We start from the raw sequence: 22,063 nt of genomic DNA, 5'->3' as shown, positions 1-22,063 counted from the left end.
GCCCCTTCCCAGTTGTGTAATTTGGATACCGGCTTGTCCTGTTAAGGGTGGGTCAAATTGGGTTCAAGGGTTGAAAAAAAAAAAAAAAAATCAATTCTGGTTCGTAAATTTCATCATAATCATTGTTGTAAGACTGTACTGTACAATCATGACTTTATCTGTATTTGCTGACAGCATTATTTTTATTGAGCTTGCTTTTCTCACAAAAATGCACTTTTTTTTTTTTTATTGTTCATTCACACACAATTTGTCTGAAGAAAATATCATTATCCTGACCTATTTGTTTATTTTACAGGCTTTTAGATAAGTTGTCACGGAAACTGCCCTTGCTTATACCTGCAATACTTTTTGTATAAAATTTGTTGAGTCTTACATTGTGATCTAAAATCTAATATGCTAATGACACATATTCTTCTATTCACAAAGAGCTCCTTTTGATCTATGAATTGTTGGATCATTCAATTACCATATGCAATAGATTTCCATTAAATCTGTTTAAAGGAGGAGTACTTTTTATGCAGATGTTCTGTAAGAATCTGTACAGCAGCTGAGCCTGAGCTTGAACTGCTTAAGTACAAGATCTTGCCGTCTGACCTGTCTTATTTCTGTAGCAGTGTACATCTAGAAAGGGAGTTCACCAATTGTCACAGATGGCTTGAGTGGTGTGTGTGGGTGACGTCAGGTTCAGGAAGCAGTAGTAAACACAGATGACATGGGGCTAAAACGGCCGCATCCGTATCTTTATTAAATAACAAAACAAAACAGTTATACAAAACACAAAGAAACTTGCACATTGGCCAAAACCAAATAAACACAAACAATTAAGCAGAATGATTACTTATAAGGTCTCACAGTTGGTAGCAATCGTTTGTCTTTCTCTTACAGTATATTTCCACTATCCTCCTCTTAGCTCTCACTCCCTTAATGAGCCAAGGCAGTCTCTTTATATCCTGTGGCTGGCCTTAACTACCCATTGATCAAACAATTACCTTATTAAGGCTCGGATGGGAAAGTAACCCCATCCTTGCCAAATAATAACAATAATGCCGGCTTTTCGCCAGCCACATACTAATAATTAATAATGACGGACGGTTTTCGTCCGCCCACATAAAACACAATACAATAATTTAGTATAGTTAAACATAATACAAATACAGTGCCTTGCAAAAGTATTCAGACCCCTGACCAATTCTCTCATATTACTGAATTACAAATGGTACATTGAAATTTCGTTCTGTTTGTTATTTTATTTTAAAACACTGAAACTCAAAATCAATTATTGTAAGGTGACATTGGTTTTATGTTGGGAAATATTTAAGAAAAATAAAAAACTGAAATATCTTGCTTGCATAAGTATTCAACCCCCACACATTAATATTTGGTAGAACCACCTTTCGCTGCAATAACAGCTTTAAGTCTTTTGGGGTAAGTATGTACCAGCTTTGCACACAGTGTCGGAGTGATTTTGGCCCATTCGTCTTGGCAGATTTGCTCCAGGTTGTTCAGGTTGGTTGGATGACGCTTGTGGACCGCAATTTTCAAATAGTGCCACAGATTCTCAATGGGATTGAGATCAGGACTTTGACTGGGCCACTGTAGGACATTCACCTTTTTGTTCTTGAGCCACTCCAATGTTGATTTGGCCTTGTGTTTGGGATCATTGTCCTGCTGAAAGGTGAATTTCCTCCCAAGCTTCAGTTTTTTAGCGGACTGAAGCAGGTTCTCTTGCAGTATTTCCCTGTATTTTGCTCCATCCATTCTTCCTTCAATTTTAACAAGATGCCCAGTCCCTGCTGATGAGAAGCATCCCCACAGCATGATGCTGCCACCATCATACTTCACAGTAGGGATGGTGTGTCTTGAGGCATGGGCAGTGTTAGGTTTGCGCCACACATAGCGCTTTGAGTTTTGGCCAGAAAGCTCTATCTTGGTCTCATCTGACCACAAAACCTTTTCCCACATCGCAGCTGGGTCACTCTCATTCTTCTGGCAAACTCCAGACGTGCTTTCAGATGGTACTTTTTGAGTAATGGCTTCGTTCTTGCCACCCTCCCATACAGGCCAGTGTTATGCAGAGCTCTTGATATGGTTGACTGGTGCACCATTAATCCACTCCCAGCCACTGAACTCTGTAGCTCCTTCAAAGTGATTGTTGGCCTCTCTGTGGCTTCTCTCACAAGTCTCCTTCTTGTTTGAGTGCTGAGTTTTGAGGGACGGCCTTTTCTTGGCAGTGCCTGGGTGGTGTGATGCAGCTTCCACTTCCGATCCAATTGTGCTCACTGGGATATCCAAACACTTGGATATTATTTTGTACCCTTCCCCTAATCTATGCATTTGTATTACTTTAACTCTAACTTCTATAGAATGCTCTTTGGTCTTCATTTTCCTTCAGATTCACAGCCTGACCAATGATCCTTCAACAGTGGGGTTTTTATCCAGAAAATGTGACATCAACTTTAATGGTTCACAGGTGGAGGCCAATGGTAAGGTAATTGTGTCCTCGTTAGGGCAATTTCTTTCATCGGTGTAAACTGGGAGCTTCCACAGCACAGGGGTTGAATACTTATGCAAGCAAGATATTTTAGTTTTTAATTTTTCTTAAAAATATTTCCCAACATAAAACCAATGTCACCTTACAATAATTGATTTTGAGTTTCAGTGTTTTAAAATAAAATATCAAACAGAACAAAATTTCAATGTACCATTTGTAATTCAGTAATATGAGAGAATTGGTCAGGGGTCTGAATACTTTTGCAAGGCACTGTATACACAGTCAAGTGGTCAGCTGTATTTCTGCTCTTACCTTCAATTTTGCTATTGAAGAATTAGAGAGTGTCTGACCTAGCACGCTATTGAATTTCATATAGTTTGACTTTTACAAAGGATGCCAAAATATTGCCATGCCTGAACAAAGGGCTCAATCAACCATGTTGAGTACTTACCTGGGGAAAACCTGATAAATCACTTCATTCCCTAGCTCTGAAGACCTTAATCTTGGATAGAAAAAAACTAATTCTAATCAGACAGACTTTCTTTAAATAAAAATTCACACCACAGATCATGTTTTGCTTATAAAATATTCTGTAGGTGTCTTTTAAACTGAATATGTAAAACAGTGCATTTCAAGTTCAGTGTTACCTTTCCCTTTCCACTATTCTAGAAAAATAAATGGATGGGAAAGTAACATTGACAAATGTTTTGGCTTATGCCTTCCAGAACTGAGTGGTTTATAGTTTTACAGTACCTTCCAATCTATTATTGAGGGTTTGAAATTATGGAAGCATTGATTGTATAGTACACAACATCAAATCTGGTGTTGAAAATTACTTTTACCTACTACTAAAAAAAATGAAATGGAGGAAATATTTATAATTTACAAGGTACACTTGTTGTACCTTGCTAAATAAAAGAAGCAAAAAACTGCCAGGGTACAATCATTATTATTATTATTATTATTATTATTATTAGTAGTATTATTATTATTATTATTATTATCATCATCATTCCTAAAGTTGTAATTCTCTAAGGCTTCCTATACCCTACAGAAAAGAACTAAATACATATTTTTAAAAAATAATTTTGAGAAGATAAACAATAGGCCATAACATTCCCAATTTGAATGCATTTTTAAATAACATATGGTATCTACCCTAACAAAAAACACCCTCACACAGAAAGCAAAACAAATACAGATAACAGTGGCTAAAGGGCACATAAGGACCTTTTTATTTTATTGTGTTACATGTTCCCATGTGTTGCTACAACTGTTTACGTAAGGTGTGTGTATTGTTTTTTTTTTTTTTTTAAATCCCATCATCCTCCTGCTCACATATATAACTGAGATGGGTTTACCAGTGAGCAGGAGGATGATCAGAAATGTAGTCCTGAGAGGTCCATGCAGGTACATGGGAAGCCAACTTGAGGCAGGGAATGCAATTTAAAAGTTTTAAAAAGTGGTCAAAATTAAAAATAATAATAATAATAATTAAAACAATACACCACCTTACATAAACAGTTGTAGCAACATATGGGAACATGTAACACAATAAAATAAAAAGGTCCTAATTAGCTCTGATGGCATCATATTATCTCTTCTTCCAAATGTGTTGACAGTTATTACCTAAGAGTAAAAAGAAGTTTCTATTTCCAAATCAACCTTTATTTGTTATTTAAACTACTGTAAAGATCAATTAAAAAAAAAAAACATTCACACCTGCCAGCTGAATATAATTAAATAAGGCATACTTTTACTGGAATCTGCCTGTCAAACATGCTCTGTCGTCATTCATAACAACTTGGAATTGTATTATTTTAATTTCATCTTCATACCAGATTTGTACCATATGGAATGCAGCTTGAATTTAATAGCTACTGTATTCTTGGTCAATTGTATAAGTTGCACTGGTCCTAGATCTGTATTACAAAAGAAATACCTAAAAACACATTTTAGATATTAAATCAATGCAGTAGTAAAGAAGATTGTGAGATTTTCCCTTCTATTTTCCTTCTCTGTGAACAATTTTTTCTGTCCATTTTTAATAGAGCAGTGCTGTTGTTATTATGCTGCAGTGTTAGGATCTGGACAGGCACCTAACAGTGGGTTTTGCTTACACACATGGTTGCTTCTGGAAACAATTGGAAGAAAAATATAATTTTGATAGTTTTCCATGTTAGACACTGAAGATAAAAGTTAGAAGTTAGTTCTCGAAGTAGTGAGTAGTTATTTCTTGATGTGACCTAGATGCAAAGAAATGCACAGTCCTTTTCGTCAGATATTAGTTTGTTTTATTCAATATATGTGGGGAATCGTTTTCCCAGTACAAAGAAAGCAGTTTCAAAAATGCAGACAGAAACAAGCTCTTTAATACCTATTTGCACCCGAGATTTTCCCCTCCCACGTTCCTTTTTAGGTCCAATCACCACGGGACAACACCCTGTGGGCTACACCTGTGGAGGGTCTCACATGCAGAGAAAATGACGTGTCATGTGCTAAAGTGATCTAAAGGTTGCTATTGCAGAAAGTAAACTGGTTCTTGCTTGATTGTGTTTATGTATTGTACTTGTTCTTTTGTGTTCTCACACTACGCCTAAACTTATGCTATCTTGGACGTATTGGGGAAAGAAATCTACATATTTTTCAAAATTATTTACAAATAAAAAACTGAAAAGTCTTGATTGCATAAGTATTCACCCCCTTTGATGTGACATCCCTAAATAAGCTCTGGTTCAACCAATTGCCTTCAGAAGTCACATAATTAGTTGAATGGAGTCAACATGTGTGCAATTAAAGTGTCACATGATCTCAGATTAAATATACCTGTTTCTGGAAGGCCCCAGAGTTTGTTAGAGAGCATATCTAAACAAACAGCATCATGAAGACCAAGGAGCTATCAAAACAAGTCAGGGATAAAATTCTGGAGAAGCACCAATCAGGGTTGGGTTATAAAAAAATATCCCAAACTTTGAACATCCCCCGGAGCACCGTTAAATCCATTATTAAAAAATGGAAAGAATATGACACAACCGCAACTCTGCCTAGAGAAGGCCGTCCACCATAACTCAGTGACCAGGTAAAGAGGGCTTTAGTCAGAGAAGCAACCAAGAGGCCAATGGTAACTCTGAAGGAGCTTGAGAGATCCACAGCTGAGATGGGAGAAACTGTCCATGGGACAAATATAACCCGGACGCTCCACAAAGCTGGACTTTATGGAAGAGTGGCGCGAAGAAAGCCATTGCTGAAAAAAACCCATATCAAATCCCGTTTGGATTTTGCCAAAAGGCATGTGGGAGGCATTTTTGGCAGGAAAGAATATATACTGGACCCTGACGCACCCGATAAAACAGGGGAGTGGTTGTACAGTATGTGTTTGTTAGCCTATTTGTTTTTCTATGGGTCTCTCGCTACATTGCGGCCCTCGATATATAGTGTATTTATATTGTACCCTGACACCCACGATATATATATATATATATATATATATATGTAACAGGTGCAATTTAGGAAGACAATAATCAGTCCCTTGAGCAAATGCTTTTTAAACGAGAAAGGTTACACTGAACATTATACCGCCAGTATGTGGTGTCGCTGTCAGTGTACCTAAGGAAAGGGCTTATTATAGTAGTTATGTATTTTTACATTATTTTCTTATAAGACAAAAAATGGTGACATTTAATTTTAGATTAAAAACATTAAATCAGGTTACAGTTGTGTTAATGGAGCATACACAAACAGTTTTGCATTTCTATACTGAAAATATTCGTCATTTGAGTTGAGTTATTTACAACACTATTACAGATAGTTAATTTTAGACAGTGGATGATGTCTTAGGGGATCCTGTCCAATTCTTCAGGCAGTTCAACACCAAACTTTCTGTTTCCACGTGTATGGTTACAGTGCTGACAGACACAACCTCCTACAAGATCCTAAAGGTGTTCTGTAAGATTATGGTCTGGACTTGCTGGCCAATCCATAACCTCTATAGTCTTCTGCTCAATATAATCCATGACTATCCTGGCAGAATGACAACCAGCATTATCTTGCATCAGGCCAAACTGTGGACCAATTGCACCTGCAGATGCTCTTACTAAATAGTCCAAGACAGTGTCTATGTACAGTAGTGCTCTAAACCGTTCCCATGCAGATGCCTCCCTACACCATAAGTGAGTCCCATCCAAATCAAATCCTTTTCTTCCAGTTACTGTCCTGAAGTGAGTACTGAGCCTATGTGTAATGGACTGGCTATTGCTCATTGACACATTGTGTAGATATCAACTATTGTGTAATATGGCTGACATCCCCCAACCTTGTCCAAGATATCTGGTGTGCTAACCTGTGTTTTGATAATGTGTCCACAATCTGGAAACAACAGAAGGGGTCACACCGAATTGACCAGATACATGTCTTTGGGTTACCAATATTCCAGTATTTGGACATCTCTGGCAGTCTGTACCAGTCAAAATGTGCCAGCTATCGCCACCTGGCATCATTAGAATCCAGGATTCCCACATCAACTACATCAAAAGTCTACCTGGTGAATGCCTTACAACTTTTTTTTACTACATGTTTATGGTGTTTATGGTGTTTGCCCTTAGATTTTTGGAGTAGCGTACATGTTTAGGTACCTGCAGGTATCTGCCCGTCACATATCCACCCTAACCGTTTATCAGCCATGATCAATCTCTTCAGTTTATCTCTTTAGTTTATTGATTAAATACAGAAGATTAGTTCAGATATTATACATCCTACCAAAGTTTTTGTACACTTTTGTACACACATCTGGTTTTCATATCCTTGACAGAGATACTGTGTTACTTACTGTCATTAATATATAAAAACAGTATCAACAATTGTGGCCAGTGTTTCTGTTTTTGGCAGGTGTTCCTATGTTTCTGTGTATCTGATTTATTTGAGTACTGAAACACTGTGATAAGCACTAATATTAAAATAGGGACATAACCACTAGACCACTGTGAACCTGTGAAAAGCAGAAACAAAGGAACTGATCTTGATATGATTTGTGTTTAACAAAAATGTAGCAGGTAGTATTTTGTTTGTTAATAGTGTCCTCTGCACAGCAATGTTTTGTGGCAAGGCATTTTCATGTGAAGTAAAAAAGATAGCAGAACCCCTCCTTCCCCCTTCCCCCTCTCATTCACCGCCCACACTCATGACTAACACACAAGCTCACATAAAGGTTCCCAGATAGAAGGCAGCACAGTGACATTACTCTGTCTCATTGAGAGATAGATCGATTATCAGTCCAAAAAATCTCTGTCTTAACCTGTGGTCTTGTACATGTTATGCCTTCTGGACACAATGTACTAGAATGCTATTCACTTAATAATGGTGGGACATAATTCCGTTGAGGGACCTTGTTCACAAAACAAACAAAAATAATGTCATTGAACAGCTGCTTTTGCAATAAATAAAATCCCTTTTAATTCCTTGTTCTGCACATTCCAATGCTTTTCATCCAAAATCTAAAGACAGAGATGTGTATACAGGTATGTGTTTAATTACACAAAAATGAGTAGGCCCTGTACAAATGATAAAAATTGGTTGAATATGTACTGTATAAAATAATTGTTTGTAATCCTATCATACTGTGTAATTTGAAAAGTTTTAAATTGTATTTCTCACTGTCCCCATTTTATATAGCTCATAACTCCCCTGTGTCTTTACATACACAGTATAAGCTTTTCAAAGAATGCATGCTGTGCAATATATTGACAGCATAACTCTTATCTTCTTTTAATAGCACGTTGACATGATATTATTATTGTTTTTTTTTTTTTTTTTTGCTCTAGCTGCAGGGGTTTACATAACATACACGTACTATCTATAAACTTACTGCAGGCGGGTTAATTCGCAATACCATACTACGCCTTCGTTACAGTTATAAGCCTATATACACTTGTTTTTAAATAAGCAGAAATGGGGAAAAATGCTATTAATCTAGCTATTGCAAAACCACAAACAAAACAAGAACTTGCATACAATCAAATTATATTAAGGATATTAACTCGTCATTGGGAAAGCGAGGTAGTATTCGTTGTGAAAAAAAATGTGTAGAAAATGTCAAATATTCTGTTTCCAGGCTTTACTGGTTAAATTATGTTGGATGAAATTATAGTAAGAAAAGAGGGTCTAATAATATTTGCGCTTAGTAATTTATAAACATAACGAAACTATTATCCAATCACTGTACTGAGGACAAGTGCATGCAAATACCCAGTATAACTATTTCTAAACACATTAAGGATGATTATAATTAGGCTTTACTTTTAGCTTTAAAACATTAATACTTTCTGATTGATTAATGTACATATTCACATTAATGCAATCCTATTTCACTCTGGTTCCTTTCTTATGTGTTATTTATATTTGTATAGCTAGCTGATTGTGTTATTGTATTACTGCTCCAACCCACGCTTTTTAAAAGTAACTCCTGCATAATCCAGTTGATAAAATGTTACTTGATAAAATAAAAATGGCGTATGTTATAATTACCTTCATCTGCAACTCGCATGCCTCTTGGATACTGAAAATGTGTTCTTTCTAAACATGAAAACAATCAGCGCACAGTATCTAGACACTAAGGGTACAGAGGTGAGGAAACTTACAAAAAACCCCAGTCCAAAGTAATCCGTTTAGGATAAGCGTCTAAATAGATCGGCAGCTTTTAATGCAAACATTTTTAACGCTTGCCCTGTACGTGGATTGATTTTTTTTTCCAGCATTCCCCCAGCAGATGGATTTTTGCCATTGCAGCTCAGCAGAGGGTGTCAGATCTAGAGAGCACCAGGCTGGAACGAACAGAGCATCTTAGCAACCCTGTTTGTAATTCAAAAACACAAAAAGAGAGCAAGACAAAGAGCGAAAGAAACGGAAAGATGCAAGGATTGCGGGTTTTTTGCAATGCATTGTGATCAGCACTAAATCTTTCATCTGGGGCGTGATTTCAGCACCAAGGGGGAAAGAACAGCACCTACCGAAAGCACCGCACAGAGAGAAAAAACATGATTTTTAAATTTTGCAAGGTCAGTCAATATCCAAACAAACAAAATGTGCTTGAAGACGTTGTATTTTTCTGTTTTGTCTACTACGTTGCTGGGTTATGTTGTTAAAACAAAGATGTTTGCATAGGGTAACGTCTTTTGTGGTATTGTGAACAAACTGTCCATACTACATGTCTGAACATAGACATGCATGGATATAATAAGTGACTAATCTGGGATATTTTAGTTGTGTAACATTTAAAAATCACTGAACAGGCAATGCTATTGCAAATTTCATTCGTGTCTTGAATTCGGGAATGAATTGTTCTTTTTGAAAATGCTGCCTTGGATTTTGTTGCTGAAGGCGACTCTTTGTGTTGCTATTGGAAATGTTACAAGGGACGTTTGTAAAGAGGGGATCTGTTCATGCAATGAGATAGAAGGCGATTTGCACATCGACTGCGAAAAAAGGGGATTTTCTAATCTGCAGCATTTAACTGGCCCAAGTTCACAGTTCTATCATTTATTGTTACACGGAAATTCCCTGACTAGGTTGTTCCCCAATGAGTTTGCTAACTTTTACAATGCTGTCAGTTTACATTTGGAAAACAACGGTTTGCACGACATTGTTCCAGGGGCTTTTCTTGGACTGCAGTTAGTTAAACGACTGCATATAAATAACAATAAGATCAGATCCTTCAGGAGGAGCACGTTTTTGGGCTTGGATGACCTGGAATACCTACAAGGTGATTTTAATTTGTTAAGGGAAATTGACCCAGCAGTATTTAGGGACCTAAATAAACTGGAGGTTCTGATCTTAAATGACAACCTAATCAGCGCACTTCCCACTGATGTGTTTCAGCATGTACCAATAACCCACCTCGACCTGCGAGGAAACAGAATTAAAACGTTGCCTTATGAGGGAGTCCTGGAACAAATACCAGGAATTGCTGAAATTCTTTTGGAGGATAACCCGTGGGACTGCAGTTGTGATCTTGTGTCTCTGAAGGAATGGCTTGAAAATATCCCTAGAAATGCTTTGATCGGGAGGGTATTGTGTGAGGCCCCAACGCGATTGCAAGGGAATGATTTAAATGAAACATCAGAACATGAGCTGTGCCCCTTAAAAAACGGAATTGACTCAAGTTTGATTGCGCCTCCTACAGAAGAAGAAACCAGTGACCCTGGACCTATTCCAACCCCCTTCAAAATAAACGGAGTAACGGTGACTCCAACTACAGCGTCTGGAAATAAGGGGCGTCCAAAATCACGTGGGAATTGGCAGCTGAAAACCAGACCCACAGTGAGAATGGCAACAGTTAATGGAAAGAATGTACAGTTATATAATGAACAATGCCCACTTACATGTAGCTGTGAACTGGTTGATTCTGATCAGGGACTGAAAGTTAATTGTAAGGACAGACAATTAGAAAGTTTAGCTGATTTTAAGCCGAAGCCTATTAACGTCCAAGAGCTGAATCTTAGGGACAACAGTGTACATACTATCAAACAATCCCACTTCCTAGATTATAAAAACCTTCATCTTCTTGATTTGGGGAACAACGTCATTAAGGTTATAGAGAACAGTACTTTTCAAAATCTCACTGAGCTGAGATGGCTTTACATAGATAAGAACTACCTGGATACCCTTATTGCCGAAATGTTTACAGGATTGCTAAATCTGGAATATCTCAACTTGGAATATAACTCTATACAGTGTATCATGCCTGGTACATTCAAGTCAATGCCAAACCTAAGGGTTTTAATTCTGAACAATAATATTTTAAAATCTTTGCCCTTGGATGTGTTTACTGGTGTTACTTTATCAAAAATCAGCTTAAATAACAATTATTTTACGTTTCTTCCTGTAACTGGTGTTTTAGACCAGCTTCTATCCATTATACAAATTGATTTGCATGGGAATCCGTGGGATTGTTCGTGTAATATTGTGCCGTTCAAACAATGGACTGAAAGGCTTGGATCAAATGTTATTGTGAGTGACTTAAAATGCGAATCCCCAGAAGAGTTCTGGACAAAGGATTTCAGATTCCTAAGAAATGATCTTATGTGCCCGCATCTTTATGAAAAAATCTTTCCCACGTCTTTGTCTAAAAACAGCACAGCTGCCGTGGATACGGGGACTCGCTCTAATTCGTACCTCGAAACAAGCAGAGTGTCTTTATCTGTACTGGTTCCTGGGCTGCTGCTTGTTTTTGTCACTTCTGCATTTACAGTTGTGGGAATGCTGGTCTTTATTCTTCGAAATCGCAAAAGATCAAAAAGAAGAGATGCAAACTCTTCTGCGTCTGAGATAAATTCCTTACAGACAGTATGCGACTCCTCATACTGGCATAGTGGGGCTTATAATGCAGATGGACCCCACAGAGTTTACGAATGTGGCACCCACTCACTTTCAGATTAGAAGTACAGCTCTTATTGGGCACATTGACACAGGAAGACAAGGTTCATAAACGATCCTATGTACAAAGTAGTGGGTTGTTACAGTTTTACAAAATCGTGGAATGCGTACTGCTTCATACAATAGCAATGTTGGCTAGCTGTTCATGAATCAATTTACTGTATTGCCGATGAGAAATTATCTGAAATCGAAGCAACTGTAAAATATGTAAAGACCGACTCTCATACAGATGTTTGCTGCAACAAGGAGGGAAATCACAGCATACGAAGACTCAGACAGAGTTAGAAAAGCTGCACGAACGCATGAATGTAATGTAAATAAGTGACAACTATAATCAAACGCTGCATGACTCGCATGATCTCAACAAACCACTGGGACTCATCATAGTTAAAACATTCATCAATGTTATACATACAATCTATATAAATATATTATTCAAAGTGCCATTTCTCTATTTTTTTGTGGAAAACGCAGTACTACATTTGTAACGCTATTGTTTTAAATCGTAAAAAAACAGTATATGCATGTTTTTTTATTATTTTTTATCATCATCTGATTGTTAATGGGTTTCAGTATTAATTACGCTTTGTGAAGATTTAAAGATCTATCTGACGAAGCATCTCCATCTCAATGTAACAGTTTTAATCCTTATTGTGTGCCAATTGTGTGTACATTCAGAGAAGCAGATGCAGTTAAGCATGACCAATTAACGTCGCTCGAGTGCTTATGCTGCAACACTAATGTTGTACAATTGTCCGTGCTGTTGTGTTAATAATAAAGAAAAACGTAAATTGGCTAAGAAAAATATTCAAGGTTTTTATAATGGCATATTTTTTCAAAATTAAAGTGTTTTAAACTAAAATGACTGCTTTTAGATTTTTATACAACCAGTAGCATATTTACTTTTGTGTTGCGATTTTTTTTTTTTTTTAATGGGCTGTGTACATGGTAAAAGAGCTAGCCTCAAGCTTTATTGAATCCCCTTCACACGAGCACACAATGAACATAACTTAATCCGAATTAGATTTTAGTTTTTAGGATCCTTCTCATTTGGCATAACTTCACTTTCTACCGGTCAGCACATCAGACAGACTAGTTTTACATTTAACTTGGTGCGTACCAATTCATTCATTTTAAATACGACTCCCACAATCCTCAAAATGCATAATCATCATCATCATAATAATAATAATAATAATAAGAAGAAGAAGAAGAAGAAGAAGAAGAAGAAGAAGAAGAAGAAGAAGAAGAAGAAAAAGAAGAAGAAACAGACAATACAGTATGTTCATTATTTTAAGATGATGAATTAGTTAGATAGCTGTTGATATTCAGTATAAAACTATCTCTTGAATTCACAATTTAACATTGCTTATATATCTTCAAGGTTACCTATACCCATACATGATGCATTTTACATGGAACTCCCAACCACACTGGCACATTAATAAATACATGTGAATACTAATTAAATGCAAACAAGCACATTTCTTGATGAATAATATTCACCTCGTGACTTTACTTCTCTTTTTATCTACAAAGACCTTGAGTCCAATCAGAAACAGCAGGGTAAAAGGAAATGTGGAAAGTGTTGTCAAATTGTGTAATTAATCAAAGGTAGTCTCAGCTGCCGCAACACCTTAATGCCTTCTTAACACTCTGTGACACAGCAGACATGATCCTCTTACTACACGTAGCAGTAGTGGCATGTGCAAGAATAGCTGTATAGCTGTCAAGGGAAGCAGTGCAATCATATAAACAAGTGAAATATGTGGATCTCTTTCTCTGTCTTTTTTCTTCACCAATGTACTCCACCTAGTGAAAAGCTCAGGAGAGTAAGTAAATACAAGTAGCTTTATGCAAATTTCAGCATTACAAGATCCAATCAAATCACATGAAAGTCGCCAAAAGGTTTCTACATTCACAGTATTTTAAAAGTGAGAGTATAGCAACTGCATACATGTTTTGCTCTGTTTGGGGCTCATCCATAATTCTATAGTTACTGCTTTCTCCCACCTTGAAGCTACTTGTATTTACTTACTATCTTGAGCTTTTCTTAGTTGGAGTATATAGTATATATATATATATATATATATATATATATATATATATATATATATATATATACACACACACAGTGCCTATAGAAAGTCTACACCCCCTTTCAAAATGTTCACCTTTTGTTGCCTTATAGCCTGGAATTAAAATGCATTAAAATAGTTTTTTTTCAGTTATCTACACCTCTTACCCCACAACTTCCAAGTGAAAAAAATATTCTAGAAATTTGTAGAAAATTAATTAAAAATAAAAACTGAAATAGCTTGGTTGAATAAGTGTCCACCCCCCTTGTAATAGCAATCCTAAATTAGCTCAAGTGTAACCAATCGCCTTCAAAATCAACACACCAAGTTAAGTGGCCTCCACCTCTGTTAAATTGTAGTGATTCACATGATTTCAGGATAAATTCAGCAGTTCCCTCTGCTGGGTAGTGCATCTCAAAGCAAAGACTCAACCATGAGCACCAAGGCGCTTTCAAAAGAACTCTGGGACAAAGTTGTTGAAAGGCACAGATCAGGGGATGGGTATAAAAAATATCAAAGGCCTTGAATATCCCTTGGAGCATGGTCAAGACGATTATTAAGAAGTGGAAGGTGTATGGCACCACCAAGACCCTGCCTAGATCAGACCGTCCCTCCAAACTGGATGACCGAGGAAGAAGGAGACTGATCAGAGAGGCTACCAAGAGGCCAATGGCAACTTTGCAAGAGCTACAGGCTTTTATGGCCAAGACTGGTCAAAGTGTGCATGTGACAACAATATCCCAAACACTCCACAAATCTGGCCTGTATGGTAGGGTGGCAAGAAGGAAGCCATTACTCAAGAAAGCCCTTGAATCCTGTTTGAAGTATGCAAATAAACACTCAGGAGATTCTGTAGCCATGTGGCAAAAAGATTTCTGGTCTGACGAAACTAAAACTGAACTTTTTGGCCTAAATGCAAAGCGTTGTTTGGAGCAAACCCAACACAGCGCATCACCCAAAGAGCACCATCCCTACTGTGAAGCATGGTGGAGGCAGAATCATGTTATGGGGATGTTTCTCATTGGCAGGGACTGGGGCACTTGTCAGGATAGAAGGGAAAATGAATGGAGCAAAGTACAGAGAAGTCCTTGAGGAAAACCTGTTGCCCTCTGAAAGAAAGCTGAAACTGGGACGGAAGTTCACCTTTCAGCATGACAACAACCCAAAGCACACAGCCAAAGCTACACTGGAGTGGTTAATGAACAAAAAGGTAAATGTCCTTGAGTGGCCCAGTCAGAGCCCTGACCTAAATCCAATCGAAAATTTGTGGCATGACTTGAAGATTGCTGTCCATCAACACTCCCCAAGGAACTTGACAGAGCTTGAACAGTTTTCTAAAGAAGAATGGTCAAATATTGCCAAATCTAGGTGTGCAAAGTTGGTAGAGACCTATCCTAACAGACTCACATCTGTAATTGCTGCCAAAGGTGCTTTTTTTGTTTATTTAGCAGACACCTTTATCCAAGGCAACTTACAGAGACTAGGGTGTGTGAACTATGCATCAGCTGCAGAGTCACTTACAATTACATCTCACCCAAAAGACAGAGCACAAGGAGGTTAAGTGACTTGCTCAGGGTCACACAATGAGTCAGTGGCTGAGGTGGGATTTGAACCAGGGACCTCCTGGTTACAAGCCCTTTTCTTTAACCACTTGACCACACAGCCTCCTGATGCATTTATTTTCCTTTATTCTATATTGTACGTTATCTATCTATCTATCTATCTATCTCGACTTGTTTTGCCTGGCGGAGTGAGAGCGGTGTGGAGTGGTGGTGTGTGCATGAGCGCTGCTGGCAGGTTTGTCGGTCTTTTTCTTTTTCTCTTGTTTGTTTTTATATTGTTTTGCATTTCTTGTTTAAAGTGTACTGGTGAACAGTTCTATGTGCTGAGCTGACGCTCTGTCAGCGACAGCGGGCAGGATGGCCGGCACAGGAGGGAGGCCGCCGCCAAACTTTTTGTTTGAAAGGTTAACCCGCCGGCATGGAGTTAAAGTTTCCGCAGAGGGGTTTATCCCTTTGGAGGAATGTGTGCTCGCTATTGGGGAGGTAGTCGGTTGTGAAAACGTAAAATCGGCTTCTCGCATGAGCGGATCGATCATGGTTTTTTTTAGGTACAGTGGAGCTAGTGTCTATGGTTGTAGAAAAGGGGATTGTTGTCAATAATACGTTTCTCCCCGTAATTCCTTTAGCTGTCCCCGCTAGGAAAATCACCCTTTCTAATGTTCCCCCGTTCCTGAAAAATGAAGTGATAGAGAGGGAGCTGGCTAGATATGGGCAGCTCATGTCTGGGCTGAAGAGAATCCCTTTAGGCTGCAAGTCACCACATTTGAAACATGTTATGTCATTCAGAAGGCAGTTGTTTATGATTCTTAAAAACATCGATGAAGATCTTAACATCACGCTTAAATTAAAGGTGGATGGCAGTGATTATGTCATTTATGCAACCTCGGACTCGATGAAGTGTTTCAGATGTGGGACTGAAGGTCACTTGGTGAAAAACTGTCCCGAGAAAGAGAGTAGGGAGCGGGATGGGAGTAAGGGAGACGAGACTGCTGATAAGCAGAAGCCAGGACCAGCCGGTGCTGGGCTCGCCGGCGGATCAGTACCTGCAGGCAGCTCGGAGGGCGAGCAGGTTAGTGACGGGGGGGCAGCTGAGCCCCAGGGGGCAGGCAGTGATGCTGTGTTGGGGGCGGAAAGCCAAACCAAAGTACAAGATACAGCAAAAGACAATGAGAGCACAGAAAGTCACGGAACGGAGGGAGAGAGTGAGCAAATGGACACAGAGACGGTTGCTAGTGTGTGGGGTGATGTTCAGATACAGGTAGAAGGGGTAAAGTTCGCCGAGGATAGTGAGGTTTTTAGATTGCCGGGAAAAAAAAGGGTGAGTAAAACAGAGGGCAGTGCTGCCACAAAAAAATGCAGCGTTTCTTCTGACGGCAGCAGTGTTGGTGTGGAGCCTGGGAGCTCTGCAGAGACGTGCAGCGCGCAGGCTGTCAGCACAGTGACAGACAATCCCGCTGTAGACAGTGAGGATGAAGGTAGTCTCACTGACTCCTCTCAAGCATCGCAATCGCTGGGTGCGTATAAACCCCGGGGAGGGTACAGTGTTCAAAGTATCAAAGATTTCCTGGAGCAGACGAAAGGGCGAAGGGGAATTGATGTTGAGGATTTTTTTCCCGATATTGATTTGTTTCTGAGCTCAGTACGAGGTTTAAAACAAATCGTTTCTGCTCAAGAAACGTTTAGTACTCAGGAGCTAGTGCGCCTCAAATACATATCGAGCAAACTCCGTGGCAATGTTAAACACAGTCAGTCCTGATGGCCAGTACACTCCTAATACTCTTTCTCTTTACTGTCTGCTTGTTTTTCTTTTCTGAATATCAATGTGTTTCCTTTTTAAACTCTGCAATGGCTAGCTTTAATATCGGGTGCCTTAATATTAATGGCTGTAGAAATGCTTGTAAAAGAGCCACATTGTTTGAATTTATCTTGCAGAAAAATCTGCATGTTACGTTTTTGCAGGAGACTCACATAGATGGGGGAAATCAGGTTGATTGGGAAAAGGATTGGAAAGGGGAGGTTTTTTTCAGTAATGGAACTAATGTGAGTGCTGGGGTTAGCATTTTGTTTTCTGAGGGGTTTAAACCGAGCTCTGTAATTGCCTGTGAAGTCATACAAGGATGGTTACTCAGAGTCCAAGCGGTTGTTGAAGGCAGAGTCTTTGTTTTTGTTAATGTGTATGCACCTACTGATGGTAGGGAGAGGGTAAGCTTCCTCCAGAGGCTTGAAGGTATGTTGGTTGGATGTAAAACCGATGAGGTGTTAGTTTTAGGTGGGGATTGTAATTGCACAGCTGATAGTAGATTAGATCGGAATCACATTGAGCCACATCCTCAGTCTGCTAGGGAGCTGGTTAGAATTGAAAACTATATGGAACTAGTTGATGTGTGGAGAAACATTAATGCAAAGGATAGACAATATACATGGGTCAAAACACATGGCACTGATGTTTCCATGGCTAGATTGGACCGGTTTTATACTGTTAAACATAATTTAAACATTTTTAAATCTTGTTTTATCAGCCCCACAAGCCTGTCAGATCACAGTTTAGTTTCTGCCAGCGTGTTGCTCCCCTCTCTGAGAATACAAAGTGCATACTGGCATTTTAATACTGTTTTGATTAATGACGAGCATTTTAGGAAAGTTTTTAATTTTTTTTGGGAGAGATGGAGATGTAAAAAAAGAGACTTCTCCTCATTGCGGCAATGGTGGGATCTAGGGAAGGTGCAGACCCGATCTTTTTGTCAGCAGTATACTAGAAATGTCACAAAGAGCTTAAATAAAACCATGAGAGAGCTGGAGGAGGACATCCTACAGCTCCAGAGAGCTCTGGAGTCCAGCCCAAACGAAAGGCTGATTGAGGGCCTAAAATGTAAAAAAAGGGGTTAGCGGATCTGCTGGACGTAAAGGTGCAGGGGGCTCTGGTGAGATCGCGTTTCCAGAGCTTAGTGGAGATGGATGCACCCACTCACTATTTCTTTGGGCTGGAGAAAAAGAGTGCACAGAAAAAAGTGATTCATTGCCTGAGGACAGCGGCTGGGCAGGAGCTCAGGGAGCACGCAGAGATCCGGAAGCTGGCTGTGGGTTTTTATAAGGACCTGTTTACAGCAGAGGCGGTGGAGGAAACTGGGGAATCACAGCGTTTCTTGCAGGACCTCCCTCAGCTGCCTGAGGAGGAAGCCAAGGGGCTGGAAAGTCCTCTGAAACTGACTGAACTCTCTGATGCCCTGCAGGGGCTGAACAATGGAAAGACACCTGGACTTGATGGCCTCCCAGTGGAGTTTTATAAAAAGTTCTGGTCTCTGCTGGGAGAGGACTTGTTGGATGTTTTCAGGGAGAGTGTGCAGGATAAAGTTCTGCCTCAGAGTTGCAGAAGAGCGGTCATCACTCTTCTCCCTAAAAAGGGAGATTTGTGTAATATTAAAAACTGGAGACCTGTGTCGTTGCTCTGTGCCGATTATAAAATCCTTTCCAGAGCCCTCGCAAACCGTCTCAGGACTGTGATAGGGCGGGTGGTGCATGGAGACCAAACATACTGCGTTCCAGACAGATCCATTTTCGATAATATCTTTTTAGTCCGAGATATACTGGCAGCCTCCAAGCTTTTTGGTTTCAATGCAGGTGTAGTGTCATTGGATCAGGAAAAGGCTTTTGACCGGGTAGCCCACCTCTACCTGTGGAGGGCATTTAAAGCTTTTGGGTTTGGGACCGGTTTCTTAGAAAAGGTTCAGCTGCTCTATGGTGACGTTTCTGGTCTATTGAAAATCAAGTCATTAGTGAAACAGGTTCAGGCTGTGATGCTGGAGTTTTTCTGGGATGGGGTGCATTGGATCAGACAGAGTGTGCTGTACCTGCCTCTGGCTGAGGGGGGGCAGGGACCTTTCTAGCAGGACAGAGGCTTTTAGGTTACAGGCCCTGCAGAGGCTGCTGTATTGCACGGAGGACCTCCCGTGGAGGCAGTTTGCCTGTGCCTTCCTGCAGCAGGTGGGGAGGCTGGGTCTGGATAGGAGTCTTTTTTTGTTAGAAATGGGTAAACTGGAGATGGACCGACTGCCAGATTATTATAGGAGCCTGTTGAGGGCATGGCAGTGGGTGCGTGTTGAGCAGAGGGGCACTGAAAACATTAGCCTTGATTGGCTCCTAGAAGAGCCGTTAATATATAATACTTTCCTGAAGTGTGATATTGTTCAGTCTGCTACTTTTATACATAGGTTTATACATAGGTTAGTGAAGGCAGGTGTTGTAAAGCTTAAAGCCCTTTTAGATTTCAACACCTACAGCTGGGTGACTCCTCAGTGGTTAGCGTCTGCCCTGGGGATGCGGTCTGTCCGCACTGCTGAGCTTTTCCTTGCCCAGGTGCGTGCTGCTCTCCCCGGTGAGGGGCTGGAGCTTTAAGCCAGCTGTTTATGGAACAGAGAGTTCCGCACACAGATTCCCCCTTTCCATCACTGTTAGTGTCCCCAGCGATCAGTCAGGCTTCTGATGAGCAGGGTTACTTACTGACTGTAGAGGGTCTGAGAGATCTCCCTCTGTGTACAGTAGAGGGGAAACAGCTGTATAGGGTGTGTGTAAAGGGCCGTTACCAGCAGCAGCTCAGGGCAATACCAGACACACACTGGAGAGAGAAGCTGGGGGTGGCAGAACAGATAGTGCCAGCTTGGAGAACCCTGTATAAGCCACCACTGCCAAAAAGATCGGGGGATCTGCAGTGGAGGATCTTACATACCATCATTGCCGTTAACTCCTTTGTGAGCATCATAAACCCTGAGGTGAAAGATTCCTGTCCATTTTGCTCACAAAGGGAAACTGTTTACCATTGTTTTGTGTTCTGCACCAGATTAAAACCTCTGTTTGCTGCTCTGAAGGAATTGCTTGCTGGATTGGGTTTTGTGTTCTCTGAGGTGTTTTTTATTTTTGGTTTTACGTATTGTAAAAAGAGAAAGTACTCAATCCAGCTGGTGAATTTGTTTATTGGACAGGCCAAATTAGCAATTTTAAAGAGCAGAAAAAACTAAATGAATGACGTTATAAATACTGATCCTTTTGTCATTTTTAGAATGCTTGTATTAACACGGGTTAGACTGGATTTTAATTTTTATAAAGCAATGCATAATATAGCAATGTTTGAGGAAGTCTGGTGTGTAGACAGTGTATTGTGTGCAGTTAAGGATGGTGATCTGGAGGAGTATCTGTGATGTGAATTTTTATGTGTCCATAATATTTTATGTATTGTTTTGTTCACCTTGGGTGGATCTGAATTGATTTCGTGATAATATGTTTTATAAATATTGATTTTGTGTAGTTTATTTAATTGTTAAATAAAGTTTTTTCAAAAAGTAAAAAAGTATCTATCTATCTATCTATCTATCTATCTATCTATCTATCTATCTATCTATCTATCTATCTATCTATCCACCAAATAAAAACTCAGGGGGGTGGAGACTTATCCAATTATGGTCTTTCAGTTTTGTATTTTTACATTTTTTTTTGTATTTGTATTTTTGTATTTTTTTTGTATCTTCTATATACAGTGCCTTGAAAAAGTATTCAGCCCTCATCCCTTTTTTCACATTTAAAAGTCTCACAGCCTGGGATTTTGATGCATTAGATTTGGGATTTTTTATTTGTGAGTTGTGAGTCACACATTCTTCATCACAGCACCCCCCCTCCCAAAAGAAAGAAAATAGTAAACAATAAAATAATAAAAATTAAAAAAACGGAAAAGCCATCATTTTTTAAGTATTCATCCCCCTGGGTCAATACTTGGTTGAACCACCAGCAGCCAGTAGTCTTTTCGGATAAGTCTCTATTAACTTTGCACACCGTGATGGAGCAATATTTGCCCATTCCTTCTTGCAAAATTGCTCAAGCTGTGTCAAGTTAGTTGGGGAACGGTGATGGACAGCAATTTTGAGGTCTTGCCACAGATTTTCGATGGGATTAAGGTCAGGACTCTGACTGGGCCACTCAAGGACATCTATTTTCTTCATTTTAAGGCACTCCAGTGTTGCTCTGGCAGTGTGCTTTGGATCATTGTTCTGTTGAAAGACAAACTTCTTCCGCAGTTTGAGTTTTTTGGCAGAGGGGCGCAGGTTTTTATCCAGGATTTCTCTGTATTGTGTGCCATTCATGCTCCCATCAATCCTGACAATATTGCCAGTCCCTGCTGCTGAAAAGCATCCCCATAACATGATGCTACCACCGTCATACTTTACGGTCGGGATGGTGTTACCTGGCTGTACCACACATACCGCTTAGCGTTCAGGCCAAAAAGTTCCACTTTAGTCTCATCAGACCACAAGACGTTCTGCCACATAACTGCAGTATCTTCTAGGTGACGTTTTGCGAACTCTTTGCGGGCAAGGATATGGGTTTTTTTTCAGCCAGGGCTTCTTCCTTTGCCACTCTCCCATAAAGGCAATTTTTGTGGAATGCCTTGGAGATTGTTGATACATGAACATCATTGTCCATCGCAGCCACTGACTTCTGTAACTCATTCAGAGTCACAG

At 39.5% G+C, this 22,063-nt stretch overlaps 1 protein-coding gene across 1 annotated transcript; it reads left to right on the top strand.

The window, feature by feature from the left end:
- Nucleotides 1–9,008: 9,008 nt before the first annotated feature.
- On the top strand, nucleotides 9,009–12,779 carry LOC117405360 (SLIT and NTRK-like protein 1). The gene has a single exon (XM_034008354.3). It carries the CDS (start codon nucleotides 9,836–9,838, stop codon nucleotides 11,918–11,920), a length of 2,085 nt encoding a protein of 694 aa, XP_033864245.2. The 5' UTR covers nucleotides 9,009–9,835; the 3' UTR covers nucleotides 11,921–12,779.
- The last annotated feature ends 9,284 nt before the right edge of the window (nucleotides 12,780–22,063 follow it).

This window comes from Acipenser ruthenus, chromosome 9, assembly GCF_902713425.1.
Source record: "Acipenser ruthenus chromosome 9, fAciRut3.2 maternal haplotype, whole genome shotgun sequence".
NCBI lineage: Eukaryota > Metazoa > Chordata > Actinopteri > Acipenseriformes > Acipenseridae > Acipenser > Acipenser ruthenus.
The sequence above is the reverse complement of the archived record's forward strand: the minus strand, read 5'-3'. Positions and strand labels throughout refer to the sequence as shown.

What these genes read in the sequence shown, in the direction of transcription:
- LOC117405360 (XM_034008354.3), top strand. Translation starts at nt 9,836, where the DNA reads ATGCTGCCTTGGATTTTGTTGCTGAAGGCGACTCTTTGTGTTGCTATT.